Raw genomic sequence first — 20,649 nt, 5'->3', positions numbered from 1 at the left:
TGGTTCCTGTCACATGTCGCATGACTGCAACAGGCCACACAGTCCTCAGCAGTAATTGGGATAAGAGTCAACCCAGATGGCTGTGGTTTACCCACCTCTGTCTCTGTGTATGTGTGCCGTATAGCCTACAGCGTGAGAAGTACCACAAACAGACAAAAACTCCAGGGTCATATATTTATTAGGCACCAAATGGAAGAAAACATAAAGGACTAACTGGACTTGATCAATAAGAAACCCACATTTCTGTTGCATACCCTAATGAATAGGACGTATCTGTCAATGCCCAGGTAACACTTCCCCTCATCCTCCTCCTGCTGCTCCTCCTCCCCTTCCTCATCCTCTTCCTCCTCCCTTCCTCCTCATTCTCCCCTTGTTTGGTGTTCCTTGCCCCTGGGTCTCATCCACTGTAGCACCAGCAGCTGAGTCTGTACTGAGTTTCTTTGTGTGCTTGTGTGTCAGTTATACATCATTAAAGTGCAACTATGATTCCTTCCCTCCTGTCTGCATGGCTGTTCTGCATGGCTGTTCTGCATGGCTGTTCTGCATGGCTGTTCTACATAGCTGTTCTACATGGCTGTTTTGCATAGCTGTTCTACATGACTGTTCTGCATGGCTGTTCTGCATGGCTGTTCTACATAGCTGTTCTGCATGGCTGTTCTGCATGGCTGTTCTACATAGCTGTTCTGCATGGCTGTTCTACATGGCTGTTCTACATAGCTGTTCTGCATGGCTGTTCTACATGACTGTTCTGCATGGCTGTTTTGCATGGCTGTTCTGCATAGCTGTTCTGCATGGCTATTCTGCATGGCTGTTCTGCATAGCTGTTCTGCATAGCCTGGACAATGGAGGTGCAAGAAGCAGCACTGAGCTGGAGAAAGGTGGAGAGGGAGAGGGGAAAAGGTTAGGGGTAGAGGTGAACAGGGAGAGGGAGAGGGAAGGGGGAAAAGGTTAGGGGTAGAGGTGAACAGGGAGAGGGAGAGGGAAGGGGGAAAAGGTTAGGGGTAGAGGTGAACAGGGAGAGGGAGAGGGAAGGGGCAAAAGGTTAGGGGTAGAGGTGAACAGGGAGAGGGAGAGGGAAGGGGGAAAAGGTTAGGGGTAGAGGTGAACAGGGAGAGGGAGAGGGAAGGGGCAAAAGGTTAGGGGTAGAGGTGAACAGGGAGAGGGAGAGGGAAGGGGGAAAAGGTTAGGGGTAGAGGTGAACAGGGAGAGGGAGAGGGAAGGGGGAAAAGGTTAGGGGGTAGAGGTGAACAGGGAGAGGGAGAGGGAAGGGGGAAAAGGTTAGGGGTAGAGGTGAACAGGGAGAGGGAGAGGGAAGGGGGCGAGGTGAAGCGAAAGAAGGAGAGAGAGGGGGGGGGGGCAGGCTACACCTTATTTTCATGTACAATGTGAATTAAGAAATTACCCTTTGTTAATTAATGAAATCATGGTGAGGTCTGTACGTTCGTTCATACGTTTGTCACACTCGATATCAGCACTGGGCCGATTTGGACAAAACTTGGGTGAACGATGTGTCCTGCCATAGAGATCCAGCATTTAAAGAATTACACTGATTTGCCCAAAGTGTGAGCTATAGTAATTAACAGACATTTGTTAGCCACATGCAATATCTCATTTGGCCCAATGGGGGGCGCTGCATCATTCTTGGGGGACGTCATGTTTACTGTTATCTTGTTTTGGTGTGGTGGTTGTTGTTGTCACATAAATATGATTCATGTTTTTGTGAGCTTGTTGCAAGGCCTCATTGTACCTCTCCTCTCCTCACTTCACCTCTCCTCTCCTCTCCTCTGTCAGTATTATGAGTTAATATGATGGTGGATCATTAGCATATTTTATTATCTCATTATAAACTCTACTCGCCTAATTACCTCCAATTAACAACAATTATTGACTTCCTGCTTCCTGTTGGCCGAGAACCAATCAGAACAACAACAACAACAACACTCCAACAACAACACTCCATGGGAGGATAGATATTAAGGTCATAGTTCTCATTCTAACACTTAGACTGACACCATCACCGTGGCCAGGGACAACAGGCCGTGTTTCTGGACGTTGTTTGCTGTACACATTAGAAGATCCATTAACACAACAGATCTCCCCTGATCTTCAAACACATCTCGTTATCCATTACCAGACATAGGCCTATAGTCTGGTTAGTGAAACAATAGTGAGCGCAGCGGGTAGTCTGGTTAACCTGAGACCAATAGCCTTCATGGATTTATAGTAATAAGTGTAGAAAGGGTGGATTACTAAATGCTGTCTTACAAATTCTTGGTGTTCTATGGTATTTTTGATCGGATGAAGTTAACCACATTGTCATACAAGCTGTAACCAGGCCTATAACCTTCATGGACAAATACAATTAGTTTGTAATGTCTTAGACATTCTTGGTATTCATAGATACTCCTGTGTGGTGTTCACGGCACTCAAGGAACACTGTCTGTTGCTGCCTGCAAACAAGGTTTCGTTGCTGCCTCGCTCTCCATCCAAGGTTCCGTTGCTGCCTCGCTCTCCAACCATGGTGCCATCGCTGCCTCGCTCTCCATCCAAGGTTCCGTTGCTGCCTCGCTCTCCAGCCAAGGTTCCGTTGCTGCCTTGCTCTCCATCCAAGGTTCCGTTGCTGCCTTTCTCTCCATCCAAGGTTCCGTTGCTGCCTCGCTCTCCATCCAAGGTTCCGTTGCTGCGTCGCTCTCCAACCATGGTGCCATCTCTGCCTCGCTCTCCATCCAAGGTTTCGTTGCTGCCTCGCTCTACAAGCATGGTGCCATCACTGCCTCGCTCTCCTACCATGGTGCCATCTCTGCCTCGCTCTCCTACCATGGTGCCATCTCTGCCTCGCTCTCCTACCATGGTGCCATCTCTGCCTCGCTCTCCTACCATGGTGCCATCTCTGCCTCGCTCTCCTACCATGGTGCCATCTCTGCCTCGCTCTCCTACCATGGTACCATCTCTGCCTCGCTCTCCTACCATGGTGCCATCTCTGCCTCGCTCTCCTACCATGGTGCCATCTCTGCCTCGCTCTCCTACCATGGTGCCATGGTAGGATAACTGAAGAAGAGAATATTCATCCACTCTTGAAGAACAACGATTCTAAATTATTATTATTTAAACGAACAAATGTCTGCATTTAACCTTCAGCACTCCTTCTCCACTCACCAACCTCTACAAGGTTACAATTAGGTCTGTTCTGTGTAAGTGTGTTTATGTTTCTAACAGCTGGGGAAACAATTATCCTTGATGGAGGGCTGAAGGACGGCCACTAACCACAAAGCTGAGGGCAGAACACAGCTATACATCATTATTAGACTATTATTAATCATACAGTCAACACCACACACACACACACACGCATGCACTCACTCACTCACGCACGCAAGCACGCACACACGCACTCACGCACGCACACACACACACACACACACACACACACACACACACAAACACACACTATTCTACTAGGACTCACACACATCTTATAGCTCAGTTTAGATGTTGACATTACTGCTATCCCTAACCCTATCTTCAACCACAACCGTAACCCTAACCCTAACCCTAACCCTAACCCTAACCCTAACCCTAACCCTATCTTCAACCACAACCGTAACCCTAACCCTAACTAATAAGTGATGGCTTCCAGAAACTTTACTTCACCATTTTTTGTCAATGACAGACCCGAAATAGAATTTGTCAGATTCACTTCTATATCAGTCAGTTTTTTAAAATGATTCAGTCAGTGAAGAAATAGGAGAGTTGAGGCAGTATGGTACACGTTGTTGTTTACATAGTGTGACAGGGATGGATGAGCTCAGTGCTCTGGTTTCTCTGGAGGTATACTCTGTGATCCTGTAGCTGTCTCTGGGTCTGCTACTGCTGCTGATGTTGCAACTGTCTCTGGGTCTGCTACTGCTGCTGATGCTGCAACTGTCTCTGGGTCTGCTACTGCTGCAGATGCTGCAACTGTCTCTGAGTCTGCTACTGCTGATGCTGCAACTGTCTCTGGGTCTGCTACTGCTGATGCTGCAACTGTCTCTGGGTCTGCTACTGCTGATGCTGCAACTGCCTCTGGGTCTGCTACTGCTGCTGCTGATGTTGCAGCTGTCTCTGGGTCTGCTACTGCTGCTGCTGATGTTGCAACTGCCTCTGGGTCTGCTACTGCTGATGCTGCAACTGTTTCTGAGTCTGCTACTGCTGATGTTGCAACTGCCTCTGAGTCTGCTACTGCTGCTGCTGCAACTGTCTCTGAGTCTGCTACTGCTGATGTTGCAACTGCCTCTGAGTCTGCTACTGCTGATGCTGCAACTGTCTCTGGGTCTGCTACTGCTGATGCTGCAACTGCCTCTGGGTCTGCTACTGCTGCTGCTGATTTTGCAGCTGTTTCTGGGTCTGCTACTGCTGCTGCTGATGTTGCAACTGCCTCTGGGTCTGCTACTGCTGCTGCTGATGTTGCAGCTGTCTCTGGGTCTGCTACTGCTGCTGATGCTGCAACTGTCTCTGAGTCTGCTACTGCTGCTGCTGATGCTGCAACTGTCTCTGGGTCTGCTACTGCTGCTGCTGCTGCTGCAACTGTCTCTGGGTCTGCTACTGCTGCTGATGCTGCAGCTGTCTCTGGGTCTGCTAATGCTGATGCTGCAACTGTCTCTGGGTCTGCTACTACTGCTGATATTGCAACTGTCTCTGGGTCTGCTACTGCTGCTGATGCTGCAGCTGTCTCTGGGTCTGCTACTGCTGCTGATGCTGCAGCTGTCTCTGCTACTGTTGCTGATGTTGCAGCTGTCTCTGGGTCTGCTACTGCTGCTACTGATGCTGCAGCTGGATCTTTGAGCTAAGGATGTAAAAAAATATCCAGCAACTCTTGGAAGAACAGTGGAAGAAACTGAGATTTATTTGAATAATAAATCATTATTTTTTAAACAAGCTTCTATTGACAGTTAGTTGCTGGATAGTTGTTCCATCTTCAGCTTGCGTCACTGTTCATGTAGCTTGATGTAGCTTTTTTTCTTTACTGTCTTTCTGAACCCCTAGAGCACTGAGAGGATGAACATATTCTCAAAACACAAGAACCAATACAAAAACTGACCAAGACAATATATCTGACCATAATTCTATCCTCTGATTCCTGCTTACTCGCAAAAACTAAAGCAGGAAGTACCAGTGACTCGCTCAATACAGAAGTGGTCAGAACCATCAAACAAGCAAAGCGTCAATACAGGATTAAGATTGAATCCTACTACACTGTCTCTGACGCTCGTCGGATGTAGCAGGGTCTGAAAACTATTACGTATTACAAAGGGAAACCCAAGCTAAATGCCTTTTATGCTCACTTTGAGGAAAACAACACTGAGCATGCACGAGAGCACCAGCTGTTCTGGATGACTGTGTGATAACGCTCTCGGTAGCTGATGTGAACAAAACCTTTAAACAGGTCAACATTCACAAAGCCGCTGGGCCAGACGGATTACCAAGGCGTGTACTCAAAGCATGCGCGGACCAACTGTCAAGTGTCTTCACTGACATTTTCAATGTCTCCCTGACCGAGTCTGTAATACCTACATGTTTCAAGGAGACCACCATAGTCCCTGTGCCCAAGGAAGCGAAGGTAACCTACCTAAATGATTACGGCCCCGTGGCACTCACGTTGGTAGCCATGAAGTGCTTTGAAAGGCTGGTCATGGCTTACATCAACAGCATCCTCGCAGACACCCTAGACCCCCTCCAATTCGCATACCGCCCCAACAGATCCACAGATCACGCAATCTCTATCGCACTCCACACTGCCCTTTCTCACCTGGACAAAAGGAACACCTATGTGAGAATGCTGTTCATTGACTACAGCTCAGCATTCAACACCATAGTGCCCACGAAGCTCATCACTTAGCTAAGGACTCTGGGACTAAACACCTCCCTCTGCAACTGGATCCTGGACTTCCTGATGGGCCACCCCCAGGTGGTAAGAGTAGGCAACAACACATCTGCCACGCTGATCCTTAACACTGGGGTCCCTCAGGGGTGTGTACTTAGTCCCCTCCTGTATTCCCTGTTCACACACAACTGCGTGGCCAAACACGACTCCAACACCATCATTAAGTTTGCTGACGACACAACAGCCTGATCACTGACAACAATGAGACGGCTTATAGGGAGGAGGTCAGAGAACTGGCAGTGTGGTGCCAGGACAACAACCTCTCCCTCAATGTGAGCAAGACAAATTGGCTGATCGTGGACTACAGGAAAAGGCGGGCTGAACAGGCCACAATTAACATCGACAGGGCTGTAGTGGAGCGGGTTAAGAGTTTCAAGTTCCTTGGTGTCCACATCACCAACGAACAATCATAGTCCAAACATACCAAGACAGTCGTGAAGAGGACACGACAAAACATTTTCCCCTTCAGGAGACTGAAAAGATTTGGCATGGGTCCCCAGATCCTCAAAAGGTTTTACAGCTGCACCATCGAGAGCATCCTGACCGGTTGCATCACCGCCTGGTATGGCAATTGCTCGGCATCTGACTGTAAGGATCTACAGAGGGTAGTCTGAATGGCCCAGTACATCACTGGGGCCAAGCTTCCTGCCATCCAGGACCTGTACAATAGGCAGTGTCAGAGGAAAGCCCATAAAATTGTCAGAGACTCCAGTCACCCAAGTTATAGACTGTTTCTCTGCTATCGCACAGCAAGCGGTATCGGAGCGCCAAGTATTGGACCAAAAGGCTCCTCAACAGCTTAAGACTACTGAACAATTAATAAAATCGTCACCGGACAATTAGCATTGACCCCCTCCCTTTTTGTACACTGCTGCTACTCGCTGTTTATTATCTATGCATAGTCACTTCACCTGTCAGTTCCTGACCTTAGTTCCTTTTTTATGTCTCTATTTTAGTTTGGTCAGGGCGTGAGTTAGGGTGGGCATTCTATGTGTTGTTCTATGGCCTGGTATGGTTCCCAATCAGAGGCAACTGTTTATCGTTGTCTCTGATTGAGAACCATACTTAGGCAGCCTGTTTTCCCACTATGAGTTGTGGGTGGTTTTTTCCTGTTTTGTGTTGCTGCACCTTACAGGACTGTTTCGTTTTCGTTTCACTCTTTTTGTTATTTTGTTTAGTGTTTCTGTTCCAATAAATATAACATGAACACTTATCACGCTGCGCATTGGTCCGATCCTTCATACTCCTCGTCAGAAGAGGAGGAAAACCTTTATATCACCCCTACCTACATGTACAATTACCTCAACTAACCTGTACCCCCACACATTGACTCAGTACCGGTACCCCCTGTATATAGCCTGGTTATTGTTACTTTTTATTATTACTTTTTATTTTTGTCTACTTGGTAAATATTTTCTTAACTCTTCTTGAACTGCACTGTTGGTTAATGGCTTGTAAGTAAACATTTCACGGTAAAGTCTACACTTGTTTTATTCAGCATTTCACGGTAAAGTCTACACTTGTTGTATTCAGCGTTTCACGGTAAAGTCTACACTTGTTGTATTCAGCATTTCACGGTAAAGTCTACACTTGTTGTATTCAGCATTTCACGGTAAAGTCTACACTTGTTGTATTCACCGCATGTGACTAATAAAGCTTGATTTGATTTGTAGGTCTACTGCCTAACTACAAATCCATGTTACTGATGTCTGAAAATGTAATTAGTGTTTTGAATCATTAAATTATATTTTCATCAATTGGAGTGACTTCACTGACCTTAACATTGGGGTCAGCCCAGTTATATGGATGTAAAGTGAGGTAAGAAGGAGGAATGTTGTCATTCCAGCGTTTTCTGGAATTGGAACTCTTTAACAATCCAATTGAAATGCGAAATGGGAACACCTGATCCAAAACGCATGTCATGCAAGGCCATGGTTGAGTGATAAATCATCCGGCACATGTATGAAGCTCCCGACCGGAGTTCAATTCCTCCATCCACCCTTCCCTCTGTTTCTCCCACCGGCCTGTATCCTCTTCTTCTTTTATAACCGTAAAGAAAGTGTGGTAATGTCCTGAAGTAAATGTATTCAAAAATGACTCACAATGCCACAGTTCAATATTGACACATTTCTGTTTAATAGCGTGTGATAATCTTCTCTTAACATCGTCTTTTCTGAAGGAGACCATTATTACAGTTCAAAAACATTGTTATCAGCTTGAAAACAGACATAAAAAAACACATGAAATCAATACTTCATGTACAAGATGTTGCAAAATGAGGTAGAAATGGTCACAGAAAATGTACAAGAACCAAAAACAAAGTCACTGTAGTAAATACATAACATAAGTAATAGATAACAAAAAAGCTTTTTTGTTGGACAAACTGTTTTCGTATTTTTTTCTTTCCTCATTGGCTTTATAAAGACAAAACACTGATTTACAAACAGGTGTATTGTAGACGTGATGGACTTCTGGGATATGATCCTAACATGCTGCTGCATTGGTGAAACGTTTTCTCCATTTGTAAGAATCTCATTTGAAACTTTGGCATTGTATAGCGTTATCCCAGATCAATTCAGGACAGGGCTTTCTCTCTCAGTGTTTCGGTTAAATCTGAGACTATTTAGTGACTATCCTATGACTATTTAGTCATATTGGGTGACTATTCTGTGATAATCAGTTTATCACCAAGTCTTTTTCCAAGAAATCAGCCAGACGTTGTGAGCTCATTGCACTTTAAAAGGGCTACCTCACCCAATCATCAATACCTTCTAATGATCTGAGCCGTTCCTGCTAATGAACTCGGACTGATACCATCAAGCATATATGTTTAGCGAGGTAATCCATTAAGTAAAAACAAGTAAACAACTGACAGAAAAATTAACAAAATAAGTATGTTCTTCTAAATCTACATGTTAGACAAACATGGACGTTTTGGGGAATCTGAGCCTGGTGAACTGGCTGAAAGATGTTTAACGAATCACATTGACTAATTATAGTATAGATATAGGCTGCTATTCATGAACTAAACTCTCATTACCTCTGTTTTAAACTACGACAGTTGGCCTCAAGCCTCAGGCCCTGCCAGATATGCAACACCTCTATCTGAAAGCTAATTATAACAGCCTGTAATGATTATTATCAATTATGTATCTTGATGTAGTTGCATGTAAATGATTACATATTTAACCCATCTCTCAGTACCCTCCCAAGGCTGAGTTCTCCTGCTTGGTTTAAAGATGTATTTTTAGTTTATTAGACCTACCATGTTGCCAATGGCACCCTATTCCCTATATAGTGCATTACGTTTGACCAAGGCCCTAGTCAAAAGTTGTGTACTATAAAGGGAATAGGGTGCCATTTGAGACAAAGTGATCAATATGTGCCTGAACCTTGGGGTCAGTGTGTTTGACCCGGCTGTATGGCATGACTGAAGACACCAGCTGTACTGAGGACACTGGGAGGCCAGAGTGGTGATATATCCAATCAGAGCAATGCCACTCCAAAATAGGGGGGGGGGGGGGGGGGGGGGGTGATACTACCATAATGAGATTGCATTGGGGGTGGGGGGGTAAGAACATTACATCATCCTCCAGCGTGTGCCTCCAGTCTACATAACTATGGTAACAAACCAATATTCATGACATCACGTCAGTACAGAACTGAACTGAATGACCTCATGTTTCCAGACTTTTGTTAAACAGAGTGGTAGAGATACAACACTGTGAATATGTTTTCCTCTGGATTGTCTACATGTTATATCTAGTATTGTATTTTACATAAAGCATAATACTGATTAGGAAAAGGGGGATACTTAGTCAGTAGTACAACTGAATGCATTCAACTGAAATGTGTCTTGCGCATTTAACCCAACCCCTCTGAACCAGAGAGGTGCTGCCTTAATCAACATCCACGTCTTCAGCACCCAGGGATCAGTGGGTTAACTGCCTTGCTCAGGGGCAGAACGACAGATTTTTTACCTTGTTTGTCAGCTCGGGGATTTAATCCAGCAACCTTTCGGTTACTGGCCCAATGGTCTAACAACTAGGCTTCTCTCTTTTTATTATTAGACAACATCTTCAGGTGCATCTTCTATTTTCTTCTGTTATATCTTGTCTGTGTCCAGGTTTGAAATATAAGTGTCATTTAAATGTACACCTTTTGTTTACATCTTTCAATGAAGATTTGCATCTATTACAATAAAATGTGTATATAACATTCATTTGTGAATAGTACATGTAAACACAATGCTTTGGGTTGATTTGTAAACAGTTTGTCCAACAAAAATCTAATATTTTCTGTGTTCAACATAACACTTCATAAACACAACCAGCCTTCCACCAAAAGAAAAATAGACATTCAAATTTAAAAACATGTATTTATATTCACATATAATAATAAAACCATTGATTTTATGGCGTCAAATATCCTGTGAAATACCTGAATTACATTCAATGTTACTCTTTGTAGCATTTTCAAGTTTCTCCCCAAAGGTATATGCACAGACAGCTGCAGTGTGTATGCAACAGGACTCTGTTAGGGCTCTTCTCTTTTTCCTCCCCCTCTTTCTCTCCTCTTCTTTCTCTCCTCTTTCTCTCCTCCTCTACTCTCTCCACCAAGACCTGAAGATTACATACATTCTTTATTTCAAATTTCTGAGGTAAATTCATTTTTTCCTGAGCATTTCAAACAAGGCTTCCGCCTTACTGTGCCTGTGTGTGTTATATTTTGTATTAAAGCAACATCCAAGGAGCTGCCATCTTGCCTTGCAGTGCCTGTGTGTGTTATATTTTGTATTAAAGCAACATTCTCAGGAACTGGTGAACGAGGAATATGTGATAAATCAACATTCAAATACATGTGTGGACATTATGCTTATGTCTTTGAATTATAGCGTTGTATATTTAAGCAATAAGGCCTGAGGAGGTGTGGTATTTGGCAAATATACCACGGCTCAGGGCTGTTCTTAGGAACAACGCTACGCTGTGGTATATTGGCCATATAGCATACCACAAACCTCCAAAGGTGCCTTATTGCTATTATAAACTGGTTACAAATGTAACTAGAACAGTCAAATTAAATGTTTGTCATACCCGTGGTATACAGTCTCACGGCTTTCAGCCAATCAATATTCAGGGCTCGAACCACCGAGTCTATTATCAAATACAGCCCAGTACCATGACCAATACGTTCCATTTCAACGTTTTTTTAAAGTTTGATTTTTGTAATGGTCATGATGTCATGATTTTGGTGAGAAGCTATGTTTTAAGTCAATAAGAGACGATGAGCTACTATTGATATTTTGGGGTTTAAAAAAAAAAGAAAAGTTATTCAGATAGATCCTAAGCTCTTTTCACACCCAAATGACCAATAATGATGCTAAATAGGGTGATAAATAAGGTAATGACATCTAAAACACCACAGGAGAGGACTAGTAATGAATAAGGTAATGACATCTAAAACACCACAGGAGAGGACTGGTAATGAATAAGGTAATGAAATCTAAAATACCACTGGTAATGAATAAGGTAATGACATCTAAAACACCACAGGAGAGGACTAGTAATGAATAAGGTAATGACATCTAAAACACCACAGGAGAGGACTGGTAACGAATAAGGTAATGAAATCTAAAACACCACTGGTAATGAATAAGGTAATGACATCTAAAACACCACAGGGGAGGACTGGTAATGAATAAGGTAATGAAATCTAAAGCACCACAGGAGTAGACTGGTAATGAATAAGGTAATGACATCTAAAACACCACAGGAGAGGACTAGTAATGAATAAGGTAATGAAATCTAAAGCACCACAGGAGTAGACTGGTAATGAATAAGGTAATGACATCTAAAACACCACAGGAGAGGACTGGTAATGAATAAGGTAATGAAATCTAAAACACCACTGGTAATGAATAAGGTAATGAAATCTAAAACACCACAGGGGAGGACTGGTAATGAATAAGGTAATGAAATCTAAAACACCACAGGAGAGGACTGGTAATGAATAAGGTAATGAAATCTAAAACACCACAGGAGTGGACTGGTAATGAATAAGGTAATGAAATCTAAAATACCACTGGTAATGAATAAGGTAATGACATCTAAAACACCACAGGAGAGGACTGGTAATGAATAAGGTAATGAAATCTAAAACACCACAGGAGAGGACTGGTAACGAATAAGGTAATGAAATCTAAAACACCACAGGAGAGGACTGGTAATGAATAAGGTAATGAAATCTAAAACACCACAGGAGTGGACTGGTAATGAATAAGGTAATGAAATCTAAAACACCACAGGAGAGGACTGGTAATGAATAAGGTAATGAAATCTAAAACACCACTGGTAATGAATAAGGTAATGAAATCTAAAACACCACAGGGGAGGACTGGTAATGAATAAGGTAATGAAATCTAAAACACCACAGGAGAGGACTGGTAATGAATAAGGTAATGAAATCTAAAACACCACAGGGGGGGACTGGTAATGAATAAGGTAATGACATCTAAAACACCACAGGGGAGGACTGGTAATGAATAAGGTAATGAAATCTAAAATACCACTGGTAATGAATAAGGTAATGACATCTAAAACACCACAGGAGAGGACTGGTAATGAATAAGGTAATGACATCTAAAACACCACAGGAGAGGACTGGTAATGAATAAGGTAATGAAATCTAAAACACCACAGGAGTAGACTGGTAATGAATAAGGTAATGACATCTAAAACACCACTGGTAATGAATAAGGTAATGACATCTAAAACACCACAGGGGGGGACTGGTAATGAATAAGGTAATGACATCTAAAACACCACAGGGGAGGACTGTAATGAATAAAGTCCTGAGAGTAGCAGTCAGTCAACAGGGGGTTCTCCCAAATCAACCCTGGGTCCTGTTCATTAGGGCAAACGTTTTAAAAAGTTTTGCGATGGAAAACAAAAATGTGTGTTCTATGTTGGACGAGTCCAGGTAGTCCTGGCCCTATTCAGTCTGTTTTGCAATGGAAATCGAAAATACATTTTTCTTAATGGACAAATCCAGGTTGTTCCTTCCCTGTTTCTGTATGTTTTATTTTGTTTGGTGCCTCATGAACAGGACCCTGACTATCCATTTCCTTGGACCATGTCACCTTGACAACACATTGCTGATTTATGTCTTGGATCACGAATAACCAAGATCTTTGGATGGAATCCTAACTAACTGGAGATGCACGTTGCGCTCAACTCGGCTTTCTGTAAAAAGCATCTGGCAGGCCCACGTGGTAGCGCTTGGCGAAGCTCCGATGCACAGCATCCTGGAGCAGATCTGGCCTACCGGTGGCACACACCATGATCACCAGCCCAGGGGCTCCTCCCGCCGATCCTAACTCCATCTGGGCCTTCTCCAGGGCAGATAGCAACACCTGCCTCAACCCCTCCTCCTTCTCCATAGCCTCCACCTCACTGAGCAGCACCACGGAGGGCTGCCTCAACCCCGCCACCTGCAGTGTGGCCTCCAGGATCCCCTCAGCCTCAGCCTTGCCTTTAGAGGCTAACATGGCCCCGCTGAGCCTATAGAAGGAGGCCCCAAGCTGGGAGGCCATGGAGCGTGCTAGGGTGGTCTTCCCGCCTCCTCGGGGGCCGAATAACAGAACAGTGGCTGGGGGGCGGACAGCGGGGCTGGGCCTAAGACAGGGCCACAGCAGCTCCTCCTCCAGGGCAGCCTTGACATGGGTCAGCCCAGCCAGCTCCCCCCATAGCAGGGCCGGGCTACAGTCCAGCAACTCCCCATTGACTAGATCCAGAAGCCTGGGGTCTGGGCTCTTCAGGCTGCCCGACTCCCCTGGCCCAGACCCAGGCTGGCCCTGGCCATGCAGGGAGGGGAGTTTATTGTTGTGGACCAGGGAGGAGTGGTGCTGCTGCTGGGTGAAGCCCTGGTTCTCTGACCCTCCTCCTCCTCCTACGTTCTCCCCAGTCATCCCTGCTGGTGGGCTGTAGTCCCCTGCTAAAGCCACCCTGTACGGAGGAGACACGAGGAGCTGGGAGGAGGGCTTACTGGGCTTGAAGGCCTGGGGATCTGTGCTGCCCGTGGTGAAGCCACTGTTTTCTTTATCTCCCACTCTGTAGGGAGAGAGAGAGTCCCCTCCTCCGGGCTTCACTGGGTCGTAGCTTGTATACTTACTGTATCTAGAGCCATCCTCCTCCTCGTCTAATGACATTTCAAACGCCTTCCTCTTCAACCCACCTCTGGATTCCTGGTAGCCGTAGCTACCCCCGACCACGGTGGGCCGAGACGGGAGGGGAGTGGGGGCGGCCAGCCCCGGGGGTAAGTACCCTGCAGAGGGGTGGCTGTAGGTGGGGCCCAGGCCGGGCTGGTGGGGGTAGCTGCTGGGGGGGTAGTTGTAGACCGAGGTGGAGAGGGAGTAGCTGGGCAACAGGGTGGGTGTGGGCTGGAGGGGGTGTTGGAGGGAGGCAGGGGGGAGTGCTGAAGGGGGCTGGGGGCAGTAGCCAGGCGAGACGTAGGTACCGTTGTAGCTGGGGCGGTTGTAGTCACCTGAGTGAGAGCCAGAGGAGGAGCTGCTACCACTATAACAAGATTCTGAGAGGTTACTGTTGACCCCTGACATATTGCTCGCCCCTGGGGGCCCTGCTGATGTGGCCCCGGCCTTCGGGCCCGAGAGACCATCCAGGGACCCGGGGTATAGCCCTTCTGCACTGTGGCTCAGGGGCCAGTGTTCCAGCTCAGTCTTGAGGCCAATAAGGCCCCCGAAAGCCCCTGGCTCTGGGTAGGCCCCTACAGCGGGCCCCGGTGGACGGTCGTATGGCGAGTCTAGAACATCACAGTACTTCTCTGCATAGCTCTTCAGCAGGTTGGAGGCGGTGAGGGCTGAGATGTCATCATTGGCCCAGGCGTAGCCACCTCGGCCGTGGGCGTGGCCAGCGGCGTAAAGCTCAGACTTGTGGGCCGGTGAGGAGGTGGTGGAAGACACATCCAGGTGCTGCTCAGGCCACTGGCTGAGGGACTGGCTGAGGGACTGACTGAGGGACTGGGCATGCTCCGGGTTCCAGTGCATCTTATACAGGCCTGGAGGACAAGACACAGACAGAGAGACACCACGTTATATACTGTAAGGTGCTGCTTAAAAACTCAGACGCACCGGTAGAATTGTCAAACATTTGCCTACTGGGCCAGACGGATTACCAGGACGTGTACTCCTGGTGCGTTGACCAACTGGCTAGTGTCTTCACTGACATTTTCAACCTGTAATACCAACATGTTTCAAGCAGACCACCATAGTCCCTGTGCCAAAGAACACCAAGGTAAACTGTCTAAAATGTACCCGGAGCACTCACATCTGTAGTCATGAATTGCTTTGAAAGGCTGGTCACGGCTCACATCAACACAGTTATCCAGGAAACACTAGAACCAACTCCAATTTGCATACATCCCCCCCAACAGATCCACAGATGACGCAATCTCTATTGCACTGGTGCAGGCTGTGTTAGTAGTGGTGTGGGCTGTGTTAGTAGTGGTGTGGGCTGTGTTAGTAGTAGTGTGGGCTGTGTTAGTAGTGGTACAGGCTTTGTTTGTAGTAGTGTGGGCTGTGTTAGTAGTGGTGTGGGCTGTGTTTGTAGTAGTGTGGGCTGTGTTAGTAGTGGTACAGGCTTTGTTTGTAGTAGTGTGGGCTGTGTTAGTAGTGGTGTGGGCTGTGTTTGTAGTAGTGTGGGCTGTGTTAGTAGTAGTGTGGGCTGTGTTAGTAGTAGTGTGGGCTGTGTTAGTAGTGGTGTGGGCTGTGTTTGTAGTGGTGTGGGCTGTGTTTGTAGTAGTGTGGGCTGTGTTAGTAGTAGTGTGGGCTGTGTTTGTAGTAGTGTGGGCTGTGTTAGTAGTAGTGTGGGCTGTGTTAGTAGTAGTGTGGGCTGTGTTAGTAGTGGTGTGGGCTGTGTTTGTAGTGGTGTGGGCTGTGTTAGTAGTGGTGTGGGCTATGTTAGTAGTAGTGTGGGCTGTGTTTGTAGTAGTGTGGGCTGTGTTAGTAGTGGTGTGGGCTGTGTTAGTAGTGGTACAGGCTTTGTTAGTAGTAGTGTGGGCCGTGTTAGTAGTAGTGTGGGCTGTGTTAGTAGTAGTATGGGCTGTGTTAGTAGTAGTGCATGCTGTGTTAGTAGTTGTGTGGGCTGTGTTAGTAGTAATGTGGGCTGTGTTAGTAGTGGTACGGGCTGTGTTAGTAGTGGTGTGGTGATGATAGTAGTGTAATGGTGATGATAGTAGTGTAGTGGTGGTGATAGTAGTGTAGTGGTGTTGATAGTAGTGTAGTGGTGATGATAGTAGTGTAGTGGTGATGATAGTAGTGTAATGGTGATGATAGTAGTGTAATGGTGATGATAGTAGTGTAGTGGTGATGATAGTAGTGTAGTGGTGATGATAGTAGTGTAGTGGTGATGATAGTAGTGTAGTGGTGATGATAGTAGTGGTGTGGTGATGATAGTAGTGGTGTGGTGATGATAGTAGTGTAATGGTGATGATAGTAGTGTAGTGGTGATGATAGTAGTGTAGTGGTGATGATAGTAGTGTAGTGGTGATGATAGTAGTGTAGTGGTGGTGATAGTAGTGTAGTGGTGATGATAGTAGTCTAGTGGTGATGATAGTAGTGTAGTGGTGGTGATAGTAGTGTAGTGGTGGTGATAGTAGTGTAGTGGTGATGATAGTAGTGTAGTGGTGATGATAGTAGTGTAGTGGTGATGATAGTAGTGTAGTGGTGATGATAGTAGTGTAGTGGTGATGATAGTAGTGTAGTGGTGATGATAGTAGTGGTGTGGTGATGATAGTAGTGTAGTGGTGATGATAGTAGTGTAGTGGTGATGATAGTAGTGTAGTGGTGTTGATTGTAGTGTAGTGGTGATGATAGTAGTGTAGTGGTGATGATAGTAGTGTAGTGGTGATGATAGTAGTGTAGTGGTGATGATAGTAGTGTAGTGGTGATGATAGTAGTGGTGTGGTGATGATAGTAGTGTAGTGGTGATGATAGTAGTGTAGTGGTGGTGATAGTAGTGTAATGGTGATGATAGTAGTGTAGTGGTGATGATAGTATTGTAGTGGTCATGATAGTAGTGTAGTGGTGATGATAGTAGTGTAATGGTGATGATAGTAGTGTAGTGGTGATGATAGTAGTGTAGTGGTGTTGATTGTAGTGTAGTGGTGATGATAGTATTGTAGTGGTGATGATAGTAGTGTAGTGGTGATGATAGTAGTGTAGTGGTGTTGATTGTAGTGTAGTGGTGATGATAGTATTGTAGTGGTGATGATAGTAGTGTAGTGGTGATGATAGTAGTGGTGTGGTGATGATAGTAGTGTAGTGGTGATGATAGTAGTGTAGTGGTGATGATAGTATTGTAGTGGTGATGATAGTAGTGGTGTGGTGATGATAGTAGTGGTGTGGTGATGATAGTAGTGTAGTGGTGATGATAGTAGTGTAATGGTGATGATAGTAGTGTAGTGGTGATGATAGTATTGTAGTGGTCATGATAGTAGTGTAGTGGTGATGATAGTAGTGTAATGGTGATGATAGTAGTGTAGTGGTGATGATAGTAGTGTAGTGGTGATGATAGTAGTGGTGTGGTGATGATAGTAGTGTAGTGGTGATGATAGTAGTGTAGTGGTGTTGATTGTAGTGGTGTGGTGATGATAGTAGTGTAGTGGTGTTGATTGTAGTGGTGTGGTGATGATAGTAGTGTAGTGGTGATGATAGTAGTGTAATGGTGATGATAGTAGTGGTGTGTTGATGATAGTAGTGTAGTGGTGATGATAGTAGTGTAGTGGTGTTGATTGTAGTGGTGTGGTGATGATAGTAGTGTAGTGGTGATGATAGTAGTGTAGTGGTGGTGATAGTAGTGTAGTGGTGATGATAGTAGTGTAGTGGTGTTGATTGTAGTGGTGTGGTGATGATAGTAGTGTAGTGGTGATGATAGTAGTGTAGTGGTGTTGATTGTAGTGTAGTGGTGATGATAGTATTGTAGTGGTGATGATAGTATTGTAGTGGTGATGATAGTAGTGGTGTGGTGATGATAGTAGTGTAGTGGTGATGATAGTAGTGTAGTGGTGATGATAGTAGTGTAGTGGTGATGATAGTAGTGTAGTGGTGATGATAGTAGTGTAGTGGTGATGATAGTAGTGTAGTGGTGTTGATTGGAGTGGTGTGGTGATGATAGTAGTGTAGTGGTGTTGATTGTAGTGGTGTGGTGATGATAGTAGTGTAGTGGTGATGATAGTAGTGGTGTGGTGATGATAGTAGTGTAGTGGTGATGATAGTAGTGTAGTGGTGTTGATTGTAGTGGTGTGGTGATGATAGTAGTGTAGTGGTGATGATAGTAGTGGTGTGGTGATGATAGTAGTGGTGTGGTGATGATAGTAGTGGTGTGGTGATGATAGTAGTGTAGTGGTGATGATAGTAGTGTAGTGGTGATGATAGTAGTGTAGTGGTGATGGTAGTAGTGTAGTGGTGATGATAGTAGTGTAGTGGTGATGATAGTAGGGGTGTGGTGATGATTGTAGTGGTGTGGTGATGGTGATGATAGTATGGACCATATGGACCCTATAGACCCTATGGAGGAGGAGAGAGAGAGGAGGGAGAGAGACAGATAGGGGGAGAGGGACTTCTACGCCATTAAAAGGAACATCGGGGGGAAGAGGGAGAAAGGAAGAGGGGAGAAATAGAAACAGGGAAACAGAAAGAGAGAGAGGAGGAGAAACTGAGAAAAAGAGAGAGAGAGAGCGAGAGAGAGAGAAGGAGAAACACTGACAAAAAGAGAGAAAGTGCGAGAGAGTTAGAGAGAGAGAGAGATGAGGAGCAACACTGAGAAAAAGAGAGAGAGCGAGAGAGAGAAGGAGAAACACTGAGAAAAAGAGAGAAAGAGCGAGAGAGGGGGAAGGAGAAACACTGAGAAAATGAGAGCGAGAGAGTGAGAAAAATATTTATTAGGATCCCCATTAGCCGACACCAATTGCAACAGCTAGTCTTACTGGGGGCCAACGTATAACGAAAAAGACATTACAGGGAAAATACTTTAGAATTTACACACAACTAAAAATATTAACATGTAGTGTGTGTGTGTGCATCTATCAGTTACACATACTGTACATGTTAATATGTCAAGATATCCCTCCAGTGGTGTGGGGGCTGTGCTTTGGCAAAGTGGGTGGGGTTTTATCCTGCCTGTTTAGCCCTGTCCGGGGGTATCATCGGATGGGGCCACAGTGTCTCCTGACCCCTCCTGTCTCAGCCTCCAGTATTTATGCTGCAGTAGATTATGTGTCGCGGGGCTAGAGTCAGTCTGTTATATCTGGAGTACTTCTCCTGTCTTATCCGGTGTCCTGTGTGAACTTAAGTATGCTCTCTCTAATTCTCTCTTTCTTTCTCTCTCTCGGAGGACCAGAGCCCAAGGACCATGCCTCAGGACTACCTGGCATGACGAGTCCTTGCTGTCCCCAGTCCACCTGGCCGTGCTGCTGCTCCAGTTTCAACTGTTCTGCCTGCGGCTATGGAACCCTGACCTGTTCACCGGACGTGCTACCTGTTCCAGACCTGCTGTTTTCAACTCTCTAGAGACAGCAGGAGAGGTAGAGATACTCTTAATGATCGGCTATGAAAAGCCAACTGACATTTACTCCTGAGGTGCTGACTTGCTGCACCCTCAACAACTACTGTGATTATTATTATTTCCGGCACAGCCAGAAGAGGACTGGCCACCCCTCAAAGCCTGGTTCCTCTCCAGGTTTCTTCCTAGGTTTTGGCCTTTCTAGGGAGTTTTTCCTAGCCACCTCGCTTCTACACCTGCATTGCTTGCTGTTTGGGGTTTTAGGCTGGGTTTCTGTACAGCATTTTGAGATATCAGTTGATGTAACAAGGGCTATATAAATAAATTTGATTTGATTTGAAAACAAACACACAAAACGTAGGTCACATCGGGGAGAGGCATTGTGCCACGAGGTTTTGCTTTATTTGTTTTTTTAAAACAGGTTTGCTGTTCACTTGCGCTGTGTAAGATGGAAGGAAATTCCATGCACTCGTGGCCCTGTATAATACTGTGCATTTTCTTGAATTTGTTCTAAACCTGGGGACAGTGATAAGACCCCTAACAGCAAGTCTGGTAATTGTTTGTGTCAGTGCTGTGTGTTAGTTGACTATACAAACAACTTGGAATTTCCAACACATTAATGTTGCCAACAAAAACAAGAAGTGGAGCAGTCAGTCTTTTCTCAACTAGTATTAATATTATCCCTCTGATTACAATGAAGAGCAAGACGTGACACTCTGTTCTGGACCAACTGCAGCTTAACTAACCAACTGCAGCTTAACTAACCAGCTGCAGCTTAACTTTCTTTGCAGCACCTGGTCATATGACTGGACAATAATCAAGATAAGATAAAACTAGAGCCTGCAGGACTTTGTGGAGTGTTGTGTCAAAAAAGCAGAGTGTCTCTTTATTATGCACAGACCTCTACTCATCTTTACAACCATTGAATCAATATTTATTGATAGTTTACAATCTACGCTAACACCAAGTAATTTAGTCTCCTCAACTTGTTCAACAGCCACACCATTCATTACCAGAGTCAGCTGAGTACTAGAACTTAGGGAATGATTTGTACCAAACACAGTGCTCTTAGTTTTAGAGACATTCATGACTAGTTCATTTCTGGCCACTCATTCCAAAACAGACTACAACTCTTTGTTAAGGGTTTCAGTGACT

At 45.2% G+C, this 20,649-nt stretch overlaps 1 protein-coding gene across 1 annotated transcript in view; it reads right to left on the bottom strand.

Moving 5' to 3' along the window:
- Positions 1-8,515: 8,515 nt before the first annotated feature.
- Positions 8,516-20,649, bottom strand: part of LOC110532731 (fidgetin-like protein 2) — a 36,939-nt gene continuing 24,805 nt past the window's right edge. Inside the window, exon 3 of the mRNA XM_021616844.2 lies at positions 8,516-14,992. Within this exon, the coding sequence (XP_021472519.1) occupies positions 13,149-14,992 (1,844 nt within the window). The 3' untranslated portion in view covers positions 8,516-13,148. The remainder of the gene's footprint in view (positions 14,993-20,649) is intronic.

This window comes from Oncorhynchus mykiss, chromosome 9 (assembly GCF_013265735.2).
Source record: "Oncorhynchus mykiss isolate Arlee chromosome 9, USDA_OmykA_1.1, whole genome shotgun sequence".
NCBI lineage: Eukaryota > Metazoa > Chordata > Actinopteri > Salmoniformes > Salmonidae > Oncorhynchus > Oncorhynchus mykiss.
Note: the sequence above shows the minus strand (reverse complement) of the source record. Positions and strands in the feature narration are given on the sequence as shown.